Genomic DNA, 22443 nt, shown 5'->3' with positions numbered 1-22443 from the left:
TGGTACCAAATTTGTGGAGGTTGGGGATTTTTCTTTTCTTTTTTTTTTTTTTAAGTCATTTGTGTTTATTTAGGCACCTTTTTAGAAAAATTCTTACTCTTTTGCGAAAGGCGTGATGTGGGATAGTTCTTGTTTTTAAAATTAGTGATGTAGCTTGGAAATGATGGGTTAGAAAGCTACTGGGTAAAATATTTTGACATGAGCCAGTGAGCGATGTTGACAGCATCCTCTGTATTATTTTCATATAATCCATCATTATTTGCATTACATTTTCTTTCTCGTGCAGTTGCGAGAGAGAGAATATCCGGATGCCAGAGGCAGGCATTTGCAGGTGTGACCCAGCCAACTGCCTACCTTTCTGTAGGTGTGGCTGTTGTGGGAAGGTGATGGATAAGAGGGCTCAGAGCCCACGGCATTCAGAGATTGAGCAGATATATCTTTTTTTTTTTTTAATTCTAACTAAAGTTATTGTTTTGGGTTTTTTGGAGTTATTGATCATTTCTAATAATATTTCCTCCTTAGAGAATTCAGTACTGTTTACACTTATACTTTTTTTTTCTTGTTTAGAATTTGCCATCTTATAATACATGTTTGTTCATTCTCTTTTCTTGGAATGGAATATTATCCAATTAGGTAATTTTTTAATGTTGTAGCTGACCAACACTAATTCCTTTTTCTAGGAATTGGATAACTATAGCCTTGCTTAATTATCTTTTACAAAGAAACTATAAGTTAATTGGAAATATATTCTATAGGATGGGTGATAAAATAACTAACAAGAGTAAAGATTCTTGGGCATTAGTGTAACCACCCATGTAGGCACTGGTTGGTTTTTAGGGCTTTCATTCTGTGTCAGTATCTCCCTGGGTTGGTGGTACCAATTTTGACAGAACAGTATGGTAAACTGGAATGTCTAACTAAAGTCAAGCCCTCCGTCAGCTCCTCTGCATGCTACAGGTTAACTCAAATGACGTTCTTTCTCTCTAGGGCTGGCTGTGTGAATTGCTCCGCTGGAAGGAGAACCCAAGCCCAGAAAACCGCACCCTCTGGGAAAACCTGTGCACCATCCGTCGCTTCCTGAACCTTCCCCAGCATGAGAGGGATGTGATCTATGAGGAGGAGTCCAGGCATCACCACAGCGAGCGCATGCAGCACGTGGTCCAGCTTCCCCCTGAGCCCGTGCAGGTCAGCCCCCACCTCCCGTGAGCAGGGCTCTTGGTGGCAGCAGCTGTCCAGTGCCAAAGGGGGGTACATGACACCAGCTTCCGTGGGAGGGTATCTCATGCCCATGTCTGCAAGGACAAAGAGCCCTGTCCTCACAGTGGGCACTGTGTGTATGTGTGTGTGTGCACAAGAGAGAAATGGCTGAGAGGTAGAATGTCAAAGGCAGCTACTTTCTTCTGAGAGCATTTTACTTGTGGGATTGTGAAGCCAGAGTGTAAGTGGAGACTTAAATCGCCCCATCAGAAAAAAAAAAAAGTTCCCATCAGTTCATTCTCTAAAGAAGGACTGTGAAATAGCCCATGAATTGACCCAGAACTCCTCAAGGAATGATTAGGCTGCAGGAGGGAAACAGCCACATGACCACTGAACTCAGTTGAATCTTTGCAAGAAATTGCGACAGACTCGTAGAATTTTAAGATGAGCATTCACCATCTTTGGTTTTCTCTGTTTTAGAAATCTGCCTTCCTTTGGATTGCACGTTTGTTTGCTTACTAGTTTTTGTCCTCATTGAGAGAAATCATATTTATTCCTGAACATAATTGGGTTTAACTCTTTACTTTTTCTATAGTCTAAAATCAGTCGCTTTCAAAAAGAAATGGTAAGTAGGGTTTCCAAGGTTAGATTGCCTAGAATTTTGGCTCACAAACTGTTTTAGTAGGTTATGAGGTTAGTCCTATTGCCCAATGCCACCAATATCAACTGCCACCAAAAAGGACCCTCCAAAACCTCTGCCTGAATCTCCTTTTGTGTACCAAGAAGAGGAGAGTGGAAGCAGGGGCGAGTGTGCATGTAAAGAATGGAAGAGAAGATGGAGAGAAGGAAAGAAGGGTGGTGGGTGTGGGTTCTTGATAAAGATATAGTAGGAACATGTGGGAAAGGACATGGGAAATGCTCTACCCTGAGTTTTCTGTGTCTCCTGGGGGAAAAGCCAGAAGTCGACTGGTCTGTTACATCACTTTTTATCCAGATATTGACATCTCAAGTTAATGCTTTCATGCAGTCATTGGTCCATTTCCAGGGCCAAAGTCACAAAACAAATTGCCTGAACCGTAAGAAGTATGGATTTGTAGAGCTAATAGGCCCCTACAGAGGTAGTCTCATATAATATCCACAGTGAACGTGAGGAGAAAATGAACTTATTCTAGACAGTGATAGCCTCCCATTTTTGTCATAGGGTGATTTAAAAAAAAAAAAAAAAAGGTTGCCACCGAGACAATTCCAACTCATAGCGACCCTATAGGACAGAGTAGAGCTGCCCCATAGGGTTTCCAAGGAGCAGCTGGTGGATTCAAACTGCCGACTTTGTGGTTAGCAGCCAGATACTTAACCACTGTGCCACCAGGGCTCCATAGGGTGATGAAGAAGTTGGAAATTCAGAGAATTTTGAAGTAAAAACCCATTCTCTGTTATAATTGAGAGTCCCTGGGTGGTTCAAATGGTTAACAAACTTGGGCGCCAACTGAAAAGTTGAAGGTTCAAGTCTATTAAGATATGCCTCAGAAGAAATGCCTGGTGATCTATTTCTGAAAAATCAGTCATTGAAAACCCTATGGAGCACAGGTTTACTCTGACACACATGGGGTTGCCAGTTCTGTGCAGACACACATAGGGTCTCCATGAGTCAGAATTGACTTACCGACAACTATTTTTTGTTTTTGTTTTTAGTTATAATTGAGGACCTTTCCTTCATTTGGATGATGACTCCTACCCCATACCAGTCTCTGTTCTTTGTCCACAAATTCTTGAGGTCCCCATGTTTAGTAGCAAAAAGGATATTCAACATAATTAACCAATTTGAGTAAAGTACATCTTAAAAGCAAGCAGCCGATTGATTTATGAATTTTATTTTCTTTTACGTTAGCATGTTAAAACTGGAGTGCCCTAACAATGCTTAATGGCTAAGCAAGAGTCAGTCTATTTCTTCTTTCAGTTATAAGTGCATTGTGGCTATTAATTAACGTTGTTAACTTCTGATATCACTAAAAGAAATTCATTTATTATAAAAGGTTATTCCTGGTGCTCAGATCTCAGCTAGAGGGTTTACAAATAAGGTAATTTTCACTGCATTGACTTTGTCTTAGCTGTTGACCTTGATCCCATAAAGTACTGTTAAACTCTTCAGTACATCACTTTTTTTTTTCCTATTTTGCTAGTCTCTGAGTAACACTGCTTTACGATGCTGCATTTGTATTTGTCAGCAAAATACAAAGCTGTCGATTATTTATTACAGTTGCAATATGAAAAATGAAGAAAAATAACTGGAGCCAGCCAACAGAACTCTTGAGACTAGAGAACACAGTTGGTACAGCCTGTGTAACTTGGGAAGGATGGCATTCAAGATCCCCAAGCTACAAAAAAAAAAGTCTTTAATTGTCCAAAAGCCAAGGCATTGGACACAGCATTGAAATTCACTTGTGCCCTTATATCAACTAAAATTTTAGGGAGATGTAATTGCTTGCATAATATTTTTGGAATTTTAAAATTCATGTATAGGGTAATATTAGTTTGGCAATGCTACATTTCATCTAATCAGGTAGAAAATGCACCATTATTAAATTGTTAAATATGGGCAAAACCAGTGATTATTAAGAACTTCTGATATATGAAGCGTATTAAAAAATACATAAAAGTCCTCCCCATTTGTGGTTATGGAAGAGTGCCATTTAAATTTTCTTTATAAGTAATTAAAAACACAAAAACAAAACCAGTTTCTATGGAGTCGATTCCAACTCATGGCAACCCCACGCGTTTCAGAGTAAAACTGCACTCCACAGGCTTTTATGTGGCTGTGATCTTTTGGAAGCAGATTGCTGGGCCTTTCTTCTGAGGTCCCTTTGAGTGGTTTCAAACTGCCAGTCTTTTAGTTTGTAGCCGAGTGCTTAACCATGTGTACCCAGGGACTCTTTAGGGTACACTATTGCCTAAGTTTTCTTAAATGATAAAGATATAAGGCAGTGGTCTTTGTGCATAAATACCCACCAGATCAGTCTGTTAACCTAGTGCCCCAAAGATGTACTGGATAAAAGAGAGAGCTTTATATCACATTCTCCCCACTTAGTCCTTTGTTATGACATTGAGAAGTCACTTCGTGTCAAAGCCTCTCTTATCATGGAAGATGGGAAATTATTCCTGCCTTTTGTTTTTTGTATATTTTTTTTGTTTGCAAATAGAGTTTACACCTGGACAGCCTTATAGTGCTGCTTGCAAATGTGTTTAAGCCTACGAAGGGTATAAGAAATTTATGCTACGTTGGAAAATCTGGAGACTTCACGTACATTCTAGATTTCATGTAATAGTCCAGAAAATCAAAAGATCTGACCCACTGGGCCTGAAGTCCCACATGACTGGAGCTGATACCCTTTACGTGAAACACACACTTGTTATCCTGCTGCCAAGCTCCCCATCATCACACTCTTTATGCGTATGACATCCAGTCTACTTCAGTAGGCCTCACCTCTGTCGTGTCACCTCATTCCTGTGACTCCACCCCTATATCTGAAACCACCACGCCAAAGCTTCAAGTGCCTTTGCCCCCCACCCCATTGATTCTGATTTCTTAGGTGCCATTTATTTGTACAGTCCTAATATATATATATTTTTTTAATACACACAGTGGTTGAGAGCTTGGCTGCTAACCAAAAGGTCAGCAGTTCGAATCTACCAGGAGCTCCTTGGAAACCCTGTGGGGCAGTCCTACTCTGTCCTAGAGGGTTGCTAGCAGTCAGAATCAACTGCATGAAAACTTTTTTTCTTTTAATATTGGTGGTGCAGTGGTTAAGTGCTCGGCTGCTAATTGAAAGGTCGGCATTTCAAACCCACTAGTTGCTCCATGGGAGAAAGATGTGGCAGTCTGCTTCCTTAAAGATGACAGCCTTGGAAACCCTACGGGGCAGTTGTGCTCTATCCTACAGGCTCACTATGAGTCAGAATGGACAGAACAGCATACAACAGCGTTACCCCATACAGTCTTTTGTGTGCTTACCAGTAAATGCATGTTGATGGAAATTCACTTCGGAGATGAAGCAAGGTTATTATTGAAGCTGATTCGTGCTTGTGGCCACTGAGGGATTTTGGGGTCCTGGAAGAATGAGATGGCTCTTCCTTGGGAAGTCAGATCTCTCCAGGTGATGTGTAACTTCAACGTCACATTGAATTACCTGGTCTCTCTAGTTTTCTTTTTGGTATCCTGTCTCTTCAGAAACCCCCATTCAAGTTCCTGCTGCGTAGAAGGTGACCTTCTGGGCTCTGAGAGTACTATGTAAACTAGACCCATCTATACTGTAGGTTCTCAGTGGGACAGTATTCCCCCAAGGAGGTGAAAATTGGTTCTTGAGGAGCAAAATTTTTTAGATTTACAGTGTTTTGTGGCCCTCCAAAGGGACATAATACATAAACAGATAGGCTGTATTTTCGTGGTATTAAAATTTCAGGAAGGGATGGAAGTGATTAGGAAAAAATGCCTAACATGACTTCTTGTTATCTGCCATCAAATTGTCCCTTGACTCCTGGCGACCCCAAGCACAGTGGAATTGGCTCTTTGTGATCCCTTGGGTTTTCATTGGCTGATTTTTGGAAGTACATTGCCAGGCCTTTTTTCCTAGTCTATCTTGGTCTGGAAGGTCTGCTGAAACCTGTTCAGCATCACAGCACCACGCAACCCTTCATTGATGGATGGGTGGTGGCTGAGCATGACATACGTTGGCCAGAAATTGAACCCAGGTCTCCCACATGGAAGACAAGAATTCTATCACTGAGCCAGCAAGGCTTCTTAGAGGGGCTAGAATGACAAAAAAGGTTGAGAAACACCTTTATATATAATGTTTCCAGTCCATGTATAGGTAGCACAACCAAGATCAACATGAGTGAGACAATGGCCCTGCAAACCAAAACATTCAGAGAAATAAATTCCGTCTTTCACCCCAAAAGATCTGAGACAAAATTATTCCTTGTGGTTGTAGTGATCTCTCTCTCCCCTAGTGATTATTATGACCCAGGGACCTATAGTGAATGGATATCCTCAGCTTAGAGTTACAAACTAGTCCGGCCAGGGTATTTATTATTACCAACTCTATTTTACAATTGGAAAAACCAGAGTGAAGGTGTTGGGCCTTGCCTAAAGCCAGGATTGCCAGCTGAATGAAAACTCGGGCATTTTTGGCATCCGCTCTTTCCCCTGACCACACTCCTCTCTCACTGAACTAGAGAAGAAAGCACATTGCTCATACTATGAATAGGTCACTGAGTGGAGTTGATTGGGGAGCATTTGCCAAATTGTTCATGTCTGTGTAGTTTGTGCTTTATTGCTTTGTTATATTTCCACCACAGAGTTTCTTTCCATGGGTTATTTTGTAAGTTCAGAAATTCTGAGCTTGCTGCTGTGTGGTTCCCTGACAAGTACTTGTTTTAAAATTCCATGCTGTACATTGAGTAAGAATTTGAGACCTGGTTGGTGGCAGCTGCCAATACCAGTATTGTACCTCTGCTCATATGAATTGCTGTTCACCCCAGGGGTGCTCAGAATTGTCTTAAACCATGGATTCTCTGTCCTTGGTATTGATTGACCAGTGGTTCTCAGCCAGGGGTGATTTTGCCTCCTCCATCATGGGATATTTGGCAGTGTCTGGAGACATGGTTCTTATAACCAGGGGGTGCTACTGGTGCTACTGGAGCCCTGGTGGTGCAGTGGTTAAGAGCTTGGCTGCTAACCAGAAAGTTGGCCATTTGAATCCAGCAGCCACTCCCTGGAAACCCTGTGGGGCAGTTCTACTCTGTCCTATAGGATCGCTATGAGTTGGAATCGACTTGACAGCAGTGGGTTTGGTTTGGTTTGGTTGGCTACTGGCATCTAGAGGGTAGAGGCCAGGGATGCTACCAAACATCTCACAATGCACAGAGTACCCAAAATGTCAGTAGTGTTGCAGCTGAGCAACTCTGATATAGACATACCATTAATTGCCTAGTAGTATAAGATGAAAAAATCATGATTACCTCTGAGGCTGATTGTGAGTTTTTCCTCTACAAAATGCAGTAATAATAACAATGATGATCGTAATGATTATCATTAACCAATAAGCTTTGAGAGCCAAGCCCTCCAAATATGAGCTTCTGACATATTTTATCGCCTTTAATCCTTGTAAAAAACCAAGGGTGTGGTAGTTTCTATCTACTTTCACAGATGAGAAGCTGAAGCATAGAGAAGTTAAGTAACCTGCTCAAAGTGAGAACTTGAATCCACATCTGTCTGGCTTCGGAGTCTGACTTTTATCAGTGTTCTGGAAGGAACTGCAACAGCCAACATTCCTTGAACACGCACTATTAGCTATCTGGTTTTATGTGAAGCTGCTTATGTACATCTTTTAATTTTTAATCATTCTACTGAATAGATCTAGCTTCATAAGCCTTGTTTTTTACAGGATACCTAATGCAGTGAAACCTACAACTCACTGTTGTGGTGTCAAAGAACCGATGTGACTGAAATTTTCATTTTTCGTCAAGCTGTCTTAGCATTTTTTAAATAGCTTCAGAATGTGATTCTCATTGCTAATCCTTGAAGTCTCCTTTTCAGTACTGAGAATTCAATCATGCCTTCCTACTCCAGCTGTATAGGCTGTATCTTTATTTGTAAGTTTTCTTCCAAAAGACAGCTTCTAAGAAAATCAATCAACTAATTAATTGATTAAGGATGTTTGCAAATTTTCTAACCAGGTTACTAGAATTTATTTTTCTCCTTGGATTCATTCCAAGCTCCTGTTCAAAGCCTGCCATTTGAATGTGGCTCCAGAGTTTTGGAACCCCACTCTAGTCCTGAGCAGAGCTGCAGATGAACAGTTGCCAATTTCAATAGATTATTGCAGCAGTTGGGTACAAGTAGGTCTTCACTTGGGAAAAGTTTAGGAGTCTCTGACCATAAGTGAGGGGCCACATAAGCTTTTTATATATTAATTAATGTTATTCTGCATATACTAATTCAACTTGAAGAGAATTTTTCAGTTCTATTATCTTTAGTTACCTTGTGGTTCCTTAACAAAAGCACCACAAGTGGGTGGCTTTAAAGAACAGATATTTATTGCCTCACACCTTTGGAGGCTAGGAGTCTGAATTCAGGGTGTCGACAGGGTCATGCCCTGTCTGTTCTAGGTGAGTATCATTGATCATTCCTTGTCCCTTTCAGCTTCTGGCAGCTGGGGCATTTCTTGGTATTCCTTGACTTGTGGGCAGATTCTTACATGGCCTCTCTTCTCCCTGTGTGTGTGCCTCTTTTCATGTCTTTTTGTAAGACACCACTCAGAAAAGATTAGGTTTAGGACCCACCCTACTCGTATCTGATCTTGTTAACATAACAAAAGAAAGATCCTATTTCCAAACAAGGTCACAGTCACAGGTACAGGGGTTAGGACTTCAACATATCTTTTTAGAGAATGCAATTTATCCACAGCACTGTGTTCTCAGTTCATCTGTTCCAGTTTACCTGTTCAAGTGCGGTGAACAGATTTCTGTCTGTGATGACATCAGAAGGTTGAAGAAGCTCATTAGAGTTGGTAACCAGGAGCTATGGCTTCTTTTTTCCTAGAGACTTTAGGCAAGTTGCCTGCCTAGATTTAAAAAATATTTAAGTTTCTTAAAGTTGTTGTTTTTTGTTGTCGTTCAAGACATAGAAATTTTGTCTTAATTACTGGAGATATATTAATAGGAATTGAAGGTGATAGAGCTTCATGACAGTAGGTTTAGGACTCCGAGAATGGTTAGGTCTGTCTGACCCTGGAATGGGGAATTCAGCAGCTGCAGTTCCCTTTCCTTTCCTGTCCTTAACATACATGCCTGTTCCCAGCATCAGCTCCTTTCTGCTACCAAGCTTTTCATTCCAGCATCATCTGACATACCATTTACTCTTTATCTTTGTCTGCCTTATAACTTCTGCTTACTACTCATAGTTTTTTGAGATATAATTTTGCCTCCTCAAAACCTTGGCCTGCCTATGACCCTTGGCCTACCTCATGGTCTTTCTCCATGCCTTTATCAAAGCCAGCTTCTGTTGCCAACCCCATATTTACTGCCTAAATTTTTCTGAGAAGAAGATTGACTGATCCACCTTATCCCTGTGAAGGCAGAACTTCTTGACATTTAACTTCCCACCAGTAATCTGAATTCTTAATCTGCAAGCCACTGCATTTTTAAAGGAAGAGCTCAGTTGGGCAAAATATTGGAACAACCTCAAGAAGAGTGAGAGGTAGAAAGCTAACTGGCCGTACACCACACACAGGTAGGCTGCCCTTGGGCCAAAAAACAAGAGCCATTTGGTAGAACCTGGCTCCAAGGACTTCTTGGGATGATGGCTGCAGACATGATTGACAAGTCTAGCATAAATTTCCTATATCAAGGAAGCTTATGCGACTTTTTTTTAATGCAAAGTGCTGCGAACACATAAGCAGCAGGAAACCAACATGTAAAGGTTTATTTTTAAGTTCTACGAGTATCAAAAGTATTGTGCCTTTTTATTTTATTGCAAGTTTTCAAACATCAAGTACTTCCATGGGTCCGAACATTGTGCTCTGGATACTGACACAAGTAATTTTAAATTTTTATAGTAATCAGTTCTGACCCTGCTTATTTTTTTTTTTTTAAAGTGGGTTCAACACTTTACTAAGCGTATCGTTTTCATAACTGGAGTTAGCTTTCTGCTTCTCATTCTTCATGGGGTTGTTCTAGTGTTTTTGCCAAGCTGAGCTCTCCCTGTGAGGGACTAAACCTTCATAACACACCATTTTCTAAATGTAAACATCCAGGGTTAGTTCCTGGTTGGAAGTGAAATGTCAAACAGCGAGGTTCTGCTTTGCCCAGTCCTTCTCCTGCCCTGTGAGAACATAGAAAACCTTGGTTTCTTGAGTGGCTTACTCTTCCATAATTGCTATGTTTCTTTAAAATATTGTCTAATTTTAATATTTTGCATATTTAAGAGGCAGTACAATTCCTTCAGCTCATCCTGTGGATTAGTGATATATGCCCTGTTTTGAGGATCCTAAAACTGAGTAGAAGGTGCTTTGCCCAATGTTGCTCTGTAGATTAAGGGAAGAATCAGAATTAGCTGTATCAGGTACAACAATACAAATACCCTTCACTTAGACATGTGTCTGCATTGCTCAGTGCTCAGAAACCACTAATATCAGTAACATAAATTGTCTATCATATGGAAGATTATGCCTATTTTTAAATGTTAAATGAAACCAGGTATAATATGAAGCCTGTGGCACCTTGGCTGTTTTAATGTTCTGGTAGGAAATAAGACTTTTGAACATAAAGCTTAGTTGTCTTTTTAAACATTGCTATGGAATTGACTCGATGACACTGGGTTACTGGGTATGGAATTCATTAGGGGCTGTTCTTGCCACTGTCTTCTTTTTCCTTTCTCCCTTCCTCTCTGACTCCCTCCCTTTCCTTTTTTTCCAATAATGTGAAACACTCTGCCCTCCCCTAACCTGAAATAACAGAGGGCAATGGTTAATAAATTTTGTGAAGGGAAAAGTAATTAAATATGAGCCGTGTGAAGCAAATTGAGAAAGAGAAGCAAAATAAATAGACTGTGATAGAAAGTACATTAGAGTACATCCTCCCACCCCCTTGCTTCCCATATAAAAAACATTGATAAACCTAAATGAAAATGAAGATGTGTGGATATTGGTGTGTCATTTTTCAAATTAGGAGCTTCACTACATTTCATCTGTGAGAAAGAAAATATATTCCTTTGTACTTCTATAGATATCCAGCAAAGTTTGGCTTTTGGGAAGGGTGATTAAAATTGATTGATAAACCAGTTCTCAGACCTCAAGTTACAGACATGATTGAGAATGCTGGCCTTTTTATTTTTACATTTTTACTTATTCATTCAATAAATATTGAATACGAGCTCCTTCAGTGTGACTGGTGTTGTTCTAGGTATTATATTTGCAGCAGTGAATAAAACATAAAACTTAACACATATTTTGAAAGGTTTTTCCATTTATTCTCATTTTTTTCCTCAGGCAACATTGTCTTAATCTAGAAATCTAGACTATGCTTTATTGGAATCCATACATTTTAATTCATCCTCTGGTGCTAACCTATGGTGACATCTCTGTCCTTTGATTTTTCTAGATGTTTATGGAATGAACCGGTTAATATCTTGAAAACATGTTGAACCTCTCAAAGAAAAGATTTCATTTTTTTAAAAAGGTCTGTTTTAAAGTAGCAGACCTTCTGAGTCTACTTTAAAGAATACGAAGAGATTTATGGCGCTATATAACAAATTGCATCTGTTGACTAGTAATTGAGTGGCATTTTTAAAGATAGTTTTGATGAATAATGAGTATGTCCACTCCACCGTCTGTCCACCAGAGTAACTTCTCCAAGTAGCAACCTTATTACTTGGCACTGGGGCATGGGCTAAATCATCGTTAGTGCTTGTATTGAACTGCTTGGTTCACTGGACATGCGTCGAATAAAGCCATGGCCCTGGAGGGCCAGGTGTGTGTGCTAGTGCATCTAAACAGTGAGCTGTTGTGGCAGAAAGGCATGCTATGCTAGGTCTAATGGAGCTTACTTCACATTTTCTCCTGAAGTTTTCCACCAGAGCTTTTCTTACTCATAGGTAATTGTTGATTTGAAAGTTATTCATCATTTTTACAGAGGAGACAAATGCACATCTGCAGAGAAGGGATTGCCCGTGTGGATGAAGTTCTCAACAGCTGACTCTGGTCAGAGAAGGGCTGCTTATTTTAGATACTTTGGTTTGGGTCTAATCACCCCAACAAGGTCGTATATCTGGGAAATGATTGCAACTGATGTAGGGCATGAGGATAGCTTGGGAAGCGCAGTCCCAGTTGCCTTTGTGAGGCTTAAAAGGCTGCATATGCTGAGAACCTAAGTGAGTTGACAAACTTGATCCGCATATACATAGTAATGCAGCCATTTTGGACTGCGTGATTTAAAAAAAAAAAAAAAAATTCAATAGAAAGTAAAATATCCAAATGAAAATTAGATTCTTCTACTTTCCTTTTCCTCTTTCTTCCCTTCCTTCCTTTTTAAACTTAAGTGAGGTAAAATATGTCAAAGAGCTTAGTCAAAGTAGATGGAAATAATAGCTCTGACAGAATCACTGTGAGGAGTGTGGAAGAACAGGGCACAATACCTCCCGAAGGTTGGCTTTGAATTCTAGTGTCACCACTGGAACTGAAACTCCCTGGTGTTGAGCCCTCGTGGCACAGTGGTTAAGAACTCAGCTGCTAACCAAAAGGTCAGCAATTCAAATCCACGAGCCACTCCCTGGAAACCCTGTGGGGCAGTCCTGCTCTGTCCTATAGGGTCACTATGAGTCGGAATTGACTTGATGGCAATAGGTTTGGTTTGTTTTTTGGGGGTGTTGCAGAGGCCACTTAAAATTCTGGAAGAAGTGATAATAATCTCAAATCTATAGGGTTCTTCGAGGCTTATCTGACATAGTGATTGCATGGAAGGCACATGGGAAATATTAGTAACATCTGAATATTATTAGTATTATTATTAAGGATAAAGTGACTAATTCTATTCAAAAGAATCTCAAGTCGAATCAAGGATGCTGTCAGCATATAATTTTATAGCAAGAGATGCGAACATGTCTTGCCTTTATTGTGTGTGTGTTGTATAGTTGTCTCAATACAGATTGAGAACCTGAGAACTGTCTGGTTTCATATGATCTTTCTACACTGTAAGCTCTTTTAAAAGTCATTGTAAGTTATTTAAAAGTAAGTGAGATTTTTTTCTTCTCAGCTCTGAATGAAATTCTTGTAGGGCATAATAAAATGCCATTGGGTATTCCAAAAGTTGGTTAGTGCTTTTTTTTCTTTTCTTTCTTTCTTTAAATGCTTTTAGCATAGAAAAGTAAAAATGCTGCTCAGTCCTGTGCTATCCTCACAATCATCACTATGTTTGGACCCATTGTCGCAGCCGTTGTATCTCTATTTTCAGTGAACATTTGACCAAATGGCAGAAAAGACGGTATGGTTAAAAAAAAAAAAAAAATGGCTGGGGGCGGGTAGAGTGTCTCTGTAAATGACATAGACTCCATCCATAGGGTTGGGCACATGACTTTGGACATGGTATTTTATCTCTTTGAGTTTCTGTCTACTGTTTTGTAAACTATTATATAAATTGGTGACCTCAAAGACCCTTTGGATCTGAGACACTTGTCCTGTGCCTTGGTTTATCTATTTCTGACTCCCCATTTTAGGTATTTCAATGACAGTGTGAAAAAACAAAACAAAAACACATTGCACCTGGGAGGTTCAAATGCATTTGGGAAAAACAAACTGGTAACAAAATAACAGCTTATGAAGACTTTATGTTGAGCTCACAGAGATCCAGTTGATTTTCTTATGACTGATAGTTTAGGCAATTGCAAGAGAAAGCCAGCCACTGACTTTTAAACTATCTTAGCCAAACCTACCTACTGTGGCTTCTCAGTTGTTTCTATTTAGTGTGGAAATCTAATGTAGCTGAAAACTACTGCTGATTTTTATTAAGTTGAAGTCTGGAACTTCCCCTTGTAATGATAGAAAAGCATACTTTCAATTAAAGGAGAACTGCCAAAGTTCTGAAATTCATTTATTTTATTATTACTTGGTTTAACCCTAGAAATGGGAGATCAAGCATGCTAGATAGGTTTGACAGTTCTAAGGTCACAAGTTCAATTTCCTCACAAGCTGTTTCCAGATCTAATTCACTGCAAATCATATAACCCTTCACCTTCTGGTATCACGGTCATCCTGATTACAGGAAAATGACAGGTAAATCAGGCCAGGCAAAAGAATTCCAGCCAGCATGCAAGTCTGGAAAGCAGTATGCAGCTTGCCAAAGGAGGGATGAGGTTTCACTTTCTGTGGTAGACTCAGGGTGTGCTGGAGTAAGCTTATACGAGCTAACAGGACCTGATTGTTAAATTTTGGCATTTTGCAAGCTGTTGCTACATACACCATTGGCAGCATGAAACCAGCCAAGGTCAGAGTATTCACACCACGGATATTGGCAAATGATCAGATTGGGACTTTTTTTCACCAGAGAGCCAGTTGTTCAACATTGACCAGCACAACACAGAATAGAATCCAGTTAACAAGATTTTTTCTTTGTTTTTTAAGCTCTGTGGCCTCCCGTGCATTTATTTTCTATAAACAAAACATGCCAAAAACCATTGTATAAAATAAAAATCAGGTGTTTTCCAGAACTGAATGGCTGATTGGTATTGCAGTTCATTTAATCCTCCAGACGTCAAAAATAGTTTATTTAAATAGCAATTGTTTCTGTCCCCCGCCCCCCCATTCACCATTCCTTTAGTTTAAATTTAGTTCTTCATGTTCAAGAAGGTCAAGATGTTTGTGTTCTATTTCTTTCTATATGTAATGCACACACTGCTCTTCAGTTCTGGTTGGATCTAGTTTGCAGAATCAGGCATTATAATGAGCCCATAGTCTATGATTTTCTGGTGACTCGATGGCAACAGGTTTGGTTTTTTGTTTTTTGGGTTCTTTTTGATTGGAACACCCAACAGATTTGAGGATTCTGGGTAGAAAACAGGGGAAGCACATTATTTTAAAAGATTTCCTGCTTCAGGTGCTTTAACCTGAACTCAGTGTACTTCAAAATGAGGAGTCAATTTTTAAAAAAAATTTTTCTAAATTTAGGAAGCTAAATTCTATGGCATAAACTTTTAAAGGTAAATACATGTGAATATGGAAATGCCTTACTATTTCTGTGCAATCTGAGTTAATAGAATGTGATAAAGTGACTATATACTCTGATAATTTACATCAATAATGTACTCAAAAGTGTGGTAATAGAAGGGTGTCAAGGAATTGGGGTGGGCAAATGTCCAGTATTTTTATGTAGAAGTAATTTAGAGCATACTTTTGACAGAAATCCTTATTTGAGTTTGTGCTTTCTGTGCAATGCAAATCTCCCCCCAAAAGATAGGGGCCAAAATGATTAAAAACTGTACACAGAAATTTAATAGTTAATACAGTTACTTCCCTAGTAACAAAAGGAGAGAAGCAAGTAGAATGATTCTTCAGCTTGTAAAACATAATCTGGATCAAATGCCTTGGTATGGTCCATCAGTTGACGATTCTTTGATACATCTTCAAATTAGAAGTACTGTTGTACCAGAGGAGAAGAAGATTTTCGTCATTCTATTTGTAAGAAACCAACCAATTTTATTTTTGAGTTCCTAGAACAGATAAACTAGAGACAGCATGGTGTACTTTTACTTTTTCTGTATATTTGCATATGTGAAGCATTATGTGAACATGTAATGTGATCTGTGTTCTGTGTTGCCATTCCTCACATATAGAATGTGTATGTAATCAGTTCCTATTTTATGTCATACTCATCTGCATTTGCAGCATTTCAAAGAATAGTCTAAGATATCCCGGCACAGATGGAGAAAGCAGAATTGCTTATAAGTTCCAGAACTACAAAGACACAGATCAAACATGTGATATTAATAAATAGCTTGAACAAGGAAGGAGGGTTAAAAATTAGATTATTTATATGGAAAGTTGGAAATCTCCATTTTTGATCATGATTGTCTTCCCAAAAGGAAATAGGTGCCTGGGTTTTGTGTTTTTCTTTTTTTTTTCTCTCTCTCCCATCTTCATGTTTCCTTCTTCCTCCTCCCTCATGTTTTGAATTAAGTCCTAACGACAGACCGAAAGAGTGTATATATAACTGCAAGAAGGATGTGGTAAATCATGGCAGTGGTTTGTGATCTCACAGACACGGTGGTGTTAGGGACTAAAGACCAAAGACGAACCCTCAGCTTCCAGTGGATTTACTTGAAATCCTTCACCCTTGTAGCATATCGTGGATAATAGCATATCATGGATAATTACATTTTTACAAACGGTAGAGAAAATCATTTTGACACACACAGAGTGTTTTCCAGGCCGCCCAGTTTTTCAATCTTTCACAGCTTTCATGCCCTAAGGCTCATGTTTTCTTTGTTTATATTTAAAACATTTTCATTAATAATGGGTTTGTTCTGTGGTCAGCCTCTGCATAGAAGATACTGAGGAAGACCCCTTTTTTACTGTTTGCCCCCAATCAAACGTTTGATACCTTCTCCTTTGTAGAAATTTGTGTTGCTCGTGTTTTTGATTAAGAAAGTTATGGCAACCAAATTTTCATGGAGATTTTTAGGAGTTGTGGTCATTTTTCAGCTTATTTCTATGTGTAATAGAATGAAGTATTTAGTGGCAAATCACTGTGGTGGTGGGGACAGGGGACAAAGCCATGGAGCCATATTGTCATCTATCAGTTTGCCACTACTCTGCAGTGCAGTGAATTCTGACTGGGTGACCCTAGAACAAGTCCTCCCCGTCAGCCACTCACCTGGACCAAAATATTAATTTCCAGGGCACAGGAAAAGATTGGGGGACAATATTCTCTTTTCTTAGCCATTTTTGATCAAATGCAGTATTTCATTTGGAAAATGAAATTAATTCCCCTGAGGCCTTTGAAACTTTAATAATACATAATAAATAAAATCGTATCTAATAACTCAGTGGTTTCATTTGGCACCATCATCTTCTAGATGTACTGCAACTGCAGAAACATAAATACTTGCAGCCTTTAAAAGCCCAGTTCCTATTTGCTAAATAAACTTGGCTTGCTTTAAATTCCTCTGTGTACAGTCATTAATACAATCCACTTTGACAGCATTTAATTAAAGTGCTTTTCTCTGTTAAATTCATTAAAAGTTTTTTTTTTTTTTTTTTAAATGTGTAACTGCTTTTCAGATGCTGAGTGGCAGGGCCCTATGGGCCTCATTTTAAATAACTTCTCATTTCTCTTTGTAAAGTGTTTATTACATTCAATTTAGAAACTGTTAAATGTGGCTTAGAAAGAAAAGTCAGATTCCAGGACATGTTCCCCCATCTCTTCTGTAATCTCTTAAAAAGCAAATGTTAATTTAACTCATCTAAATAAGCACTTACTATCTGCATATTCTTCTTATACTCATTCGACACCATTAGGGGATAAAGACATGATTTCCATATCAAGGTTGGGGAATTTGCGTGAGTTGTAAACAGGTACTTGGTTTGAATGCCTTTCCCTGCAGGTTTAGGAAGTGTGAGTGTACAGTTTGGTATTAATAGATTATTGACAGTTTAATGTCTTGGCACCTACTTAGCCCATGAAGTATAATAACCAGGAAGCTGCCTGATATGAAAGCAGTCAATAGCATTTTTAATCAAAACCTTTCAGTTAATTACTGGTTGACCTTAGAGATTTCCTAGGCAACACTGTCCTTAGTTTAGACCAAAAGGATCCTATTGATTTGCAGGGTTTATTCAGAGATGTTTATTTAATACCCATTGCTGCAGTCTATGTGGTAACTCTTGCCTTTTCTGTGTCTACCAAATAGATTGTCTTTTTGGCAGTACTTTTCGCAAATATTCCCTTTACCAGCTCTACTTTGAAAATCTCCCTTTAAATCTGTTCTGTTTTCAGAAATAGAAAGTTGGGAATCTTGAGTGTACACATGATCAAGGGTTTTAATATGATAGTAAAACTTGATAGAATTCTTTGCTAAGTCTGGAATTAGAATTCCAACAGAGACCATGACAAAGCTAAAAACTATACTGGCAGTAAGGGTAACATTATAATACCTTAAGAGAACTGCACCCCACAAAAAAAAAAAAAAAAAAAAGCATTTTTTAACACCAAAATGATTTTTCGGTCTCCGTAAATATAAATGAGACCTGGCTTAGATTTAGTCTCTGAATTTTCTATATTTAACCTCCATGATTTATTTAGTTTTAGTTGAATATTTTTAAAAACAAATTTTGATAAAATCTAAATAAGCTACAAACGCAGGCAGGAAGCAGTAAAAGTGATTTCTGGCCCTAACTTTAAACCATCTGCCTTGCTCATTTTGGAGTGTGTGGTGCTGGAACTACAGAGGTTGAATCAAAACGGGGGTGGGGGGGGGATACATACTTTGAATAAATTTTGCTATTTTTCTGTCTTCGTTGGTTCTTCACATGTGGGTTAATGTCATTCAGTCTACTAAAAAAAAATTGGGGGGATTTAATTTTTGTTCTGGACATTTGGTGCTTTCTATAGCATTTTGTATATAGGCAACGTTCTTTTGCATTTCAATCATTTGAAAATCTTTACCTTTTCAAGACTGTCATTTTATACATTTTGATCCATTTTTAGGCAAATACATCTAGTTCCTATAAATTTCATTTTTTTTTTTAAAGGCCTCTGTTTTGTATGGATTCTCTTGTTTTTATTTGTTGTTTTGCCTCCAGCTACTTTTCTTGTGGTAGAAGCTGTCTGCTGCAGGCCTTCTTGGTGCTAACTGATGAATAAATATGCCAGCTTCTATTCCTGAGAACAGGAACACCCTAAATGTATTTCTCTGAAAGTCCCATTTTTCAATCAGAAAATTTTTTTGGTGGGAATTAAAGAACTGTGTGAATCACTGTATTGCATTGTCAGCCTATGTGGCATGCATGTGCGAATCTAATAAATTATTCCAAACTATTGTAAGTCAGCTCTTTTCAGAAATAAGTGTGTTTTTAATGAATGCTTACGTGGACTTGCCACCTCTTCCCTTAGAGCTATTAGATGTGTTGTAAATTTTAAGCCTTTCAGTCTGTATAATATGGCTATTATACATACAGAGGTATTCTGTAAATTTTAGGATAAGTTTTAAGTTTCAACTCTTCATTCAAAAACAGTATCTGGCACTGTGCTAAGTGTTGAGTATGTAGAGATGAACGTAACTCAGAATCTGCCCAAGGGAGCTCACAGATTAGTGGAGAGACAGGTGTGAGAACAGACAAGTACCCTACAGATTAGTATCATACAGAGTATCATATCATACACAGTGGGATAAGCACTAAGAAAGAAAAGCACAAAGGCAGGAACATATATGACCTTAACCTGGCGATGGGAGGACCCAGAAGCCTTCCAGGAAGTGGTGCAGCTCAGGCTCACTTAAAGAATTCATCGTCAGGTAAAGATGACAGCATAGGCAAAAGCCGGAGGTATAAAACATATGAGTGTGTGGAACTACAGCTTTGGAGTTGTTAGACCACAGCCCACAAGGTGAGGAGCAAGGGAAGGGACGCAGTCAGGCAATAGCCTTCTTGAGTATGCAAGAGGCCTTGACCCATTTCAAGGCCACTGAAGGCTTTTGGCAAGATGTTGCTGGCCATGATAGGAAAACCTGTTGGGAGGAAATCATAGTAATTCAGGCAAGAGATCATAAGGGTCTGAATTACAGCAATGGGAGTACATGTGGAGAGGAAAAAACGAAGCCTTTAGAAGGAATAATTAGCAGCATGCAGGGTTGACTGGAGCCCTGGTGGCACAGTGGTTAAGGGCTTGGCTACTAACCAAAAGGTCGTCAATTTGAATCCCAACCGCTCCTTGGAAACTCTATGGGGCAGTTCTCCTCTGTCCTATGGGTCACTATGAGTCAGAATTAACTTGATGGCAATGGGTTGGGATTGACTAGATGTGGAGGTTCAGGAGAGGGGAAGGAGTCAGCAAGAACTCTCAGGTCCTGGCTGGGCCAACTTGTGTTTTGAAACACCAACCGAGAACATTAATGATTAATTCCCTGCTAATGTCATTTGTAACTATGTTTGTTTTGTACTGAGCTCTCAGCTATTAAATTAAATCCACCCCTAAGCAGATTCATATTTGAAAGTATAATGATTTGACAGTTCCAGTTTCTGAGGACATTTTACAGAGTGTAAGCAAATATGCTTAGAAAAGCCAAGGCTACATGGCATGGAGACGAAATTGGACTTTCTTTGTGAATCTGAGTAAAGAAGGATGCTGCATAGCCTATCACATGGACATATAATAGTTCATCTGTAGCTTGGAGACTAGAATCTTTCTTATGGATAAAGAAAACACCAGTCTAGTTGCTTTGCCCTGGGCAGAAGCGGATCACCCAGTAAGCAAGGTAAGCATGGGCTTACTTGTGTATACTTACTAATCCATAGTGAACATGATGTGGTAAAACCCATGTGAAATTGTTCACTACAGACTAGTAAGTAATCACAAGCCTGTGCTTACCTTGCTTACTGGCTCCTCCGTTCCTTTCAGGGATTGTAAATTTGAAAAGAGGCTTTGATTCTGTAGGAAGGTGCTGTGGGGTTGGGAGAGAGACTGATGCCAGCCATACCTAGAAGCAGAATCTTTGATGTGGAGAAAACTGGAATTGTTATATTACAGATGATATGGTAAACAAGGCTTACCTTGCCCATTGGATAATCCGCCTCTGGCCTTGGGGAATTAGGAACTGAGAGTTCTCTTCCCAGAGACCCGTCTTGGTACCCTGGGAGAAAAAATAGACTCACTTTCTTGAGGAAGTCCTGGTTTAAATAAGAGTACAGGACCCTGTATACCCTCCACCCCTCACTTGGTGTACCTGCTACAGAGTTCAGAAAGAAAAGTCCCCTCTACTGGTTTCAGTTAGTAAGATCATTAATGTGAAGGATTCATTATCTTCATAATGAACTGAAAGTGACTCAGAATTTAAAGGAATACTCTAGAATCAAGAGCCTGCTGAGAAAGCAGCTCTGGTGGTGCAATGGTTAAGCACTTCACTGCTAACCTAAAGGCTGACGGTTCAAACCTACCCAGCGGCTCCGCAGAAGAAAGATCTAGTGATCTGCTCCCATGAAATTATAGCCCAGAAAACCCTGCGGGGCAGTTCTGCTCTGTCTCCTGGGTCACTATGACTTGGAATAACTCAACACCATCTAACAGCAACAATCTTTGGGAAGTTTTGCTTCACATCATTTAATTTTTATGTTCCTTTTCTCTTGAAAGAAAATAATACTAAGGAAGCCAGTCTTTGATGAAGTTAAATAAAGTTGAAAACCGAAGACTGTATTTGATAAGCACTCATTTGACACCTTTTAAGCGCTAAGCCACAGGAATTTTTGCTGCTTCTCCCTAGAGACCAATTAACTTCTGCCTCGTGGTCTGAGGAGAAAACCCTTCTTTGATCATTTGACTTTGTTTACCCAGTTTGGACTTTAGGGTGTAATAAGCCATAATATGCCAGTGGTGTGGTAATGCTAGATACTTGGTCTTTTCCCAGAGTAGTTGATTATAATGCATGGCTTAAGATTTGCTTTCTATAAGAGGAATATTTGTACTTTTATGTGTTTGATTCACACAGTGCAGTTTTCTCAAGTCCTGTTATTAAGTGGTTACATCCAGAAAGCAAAAAATATGCTGAGTTAGTATTTTATTGGTGGACGTCTGATATTTTCACTAACCATATCTGTCAGATTGTTCTGACTTCTGAGTGCCCCAACTGTAAAAATTATACAGAAAATGTGGCCTATCATGGGATTCTAAATAGCTGCATGTGAGGCCTCAAACACATGGATTACCTTCTTTCCTCCCCCCAAGCAAAGAATCTAATCCAGCCACACTTTCTTTTTAAATAATTCAAAGCCACTTCTTTAAGAAAGGAGCCCTGGTGGTGCAGTGGTTAAAACGCTTGGCTGCTAACCAAAAGCTCGGTGATTCGAACCCACCAGCCACTCCATGGGAGAAAGATGTGGTAGTTTCCTTCTACAAAGATGTACAGCCTTGAAAATCCTATGGGGAAGTTCTACTCTGTCCTACAAGGTCAGTATGAGTTGGAATTGACTCTACGGCAATGGGTTTGGTTTTTTGGTTTCCTCCTTTATGTTGGAAAATGGCATGATTGCATTGTTGCTAGTTCCATCACAATGATGGGGATTTTTCATCTTCATCTTAAATTAGTTCTTGGCTGAATTTTGTCGGGAAGGGTCTCTGTGCTAGAAAATTTTGATGAAATTGGGTATATGCCGTTTTAAAATGGTACACAAAGTAAAGTAAAAATCCCTTTACAAGCCATTCAAAATTAATCTTTGAGAAAGGAACTTCTGCAAAATATATTCTGATTTTTCCCAAGTTCTTCCTTGTCTTCACTTTTAGACTGAAACTTGAAACATTGAGTAAGTAACCTCTGCTACTAGATGTATATTCAACCTGAAATGGATTTGTGTTCAAAACTTAAATTGAAACAGAACGTATTTTTTTGTGTTTTTTCTCCACTCACCAACTAAACAGCAGTTAGGGCATATTTGTTACATGTGAAACTCAGGGGTCTGTGATTTTTTGAGGTCAGAGCACAATTTCCTGTCTTCA

General features: G+C 39.2%; 1 protein-coding gene across 2 annotated transcripts in view; it reads left to right on the top strand.

Annotated features, from left to right (window-relative positions):
- Positions 1-22443, top strand: part of SATB2 (SATB homeobox 2) — a 199190-nt gene that overhangs the window by 163080 nt on the left and 13667 nt on the right. For both annotated transcript variants that reach the window (XM_049887752.1, XM_049887751.1), the window contains one exon: positions 988-1185. In XM_049887752.1, coding sequence (XP_049743709.1) covers positions 988-1185 — 198 coding nt within the window. The remainder of the gene's footprint in view (positions 1-987; positions 1186-22443) is intronic.

Source organism: Elephas maximus, chromosome 6 (assembly GCF_024166365.1).
Source record: "Elephas maximus indicus isolate mEleMax1 chromosome 6, mEleMax1 primary haplotype, whole genome shotgun sequence".
Classification (NCBI taxonomy): Eukaryota; Metazoa; Chordata; class Mammalia; order Proboscidea; family Elephantidae; genus Elephas; species Elephas maximus.
Note: the sequence above shows the minus strand (reverse complement) of the source record. Positions and strands in the feature narration are given on the sequence as shown.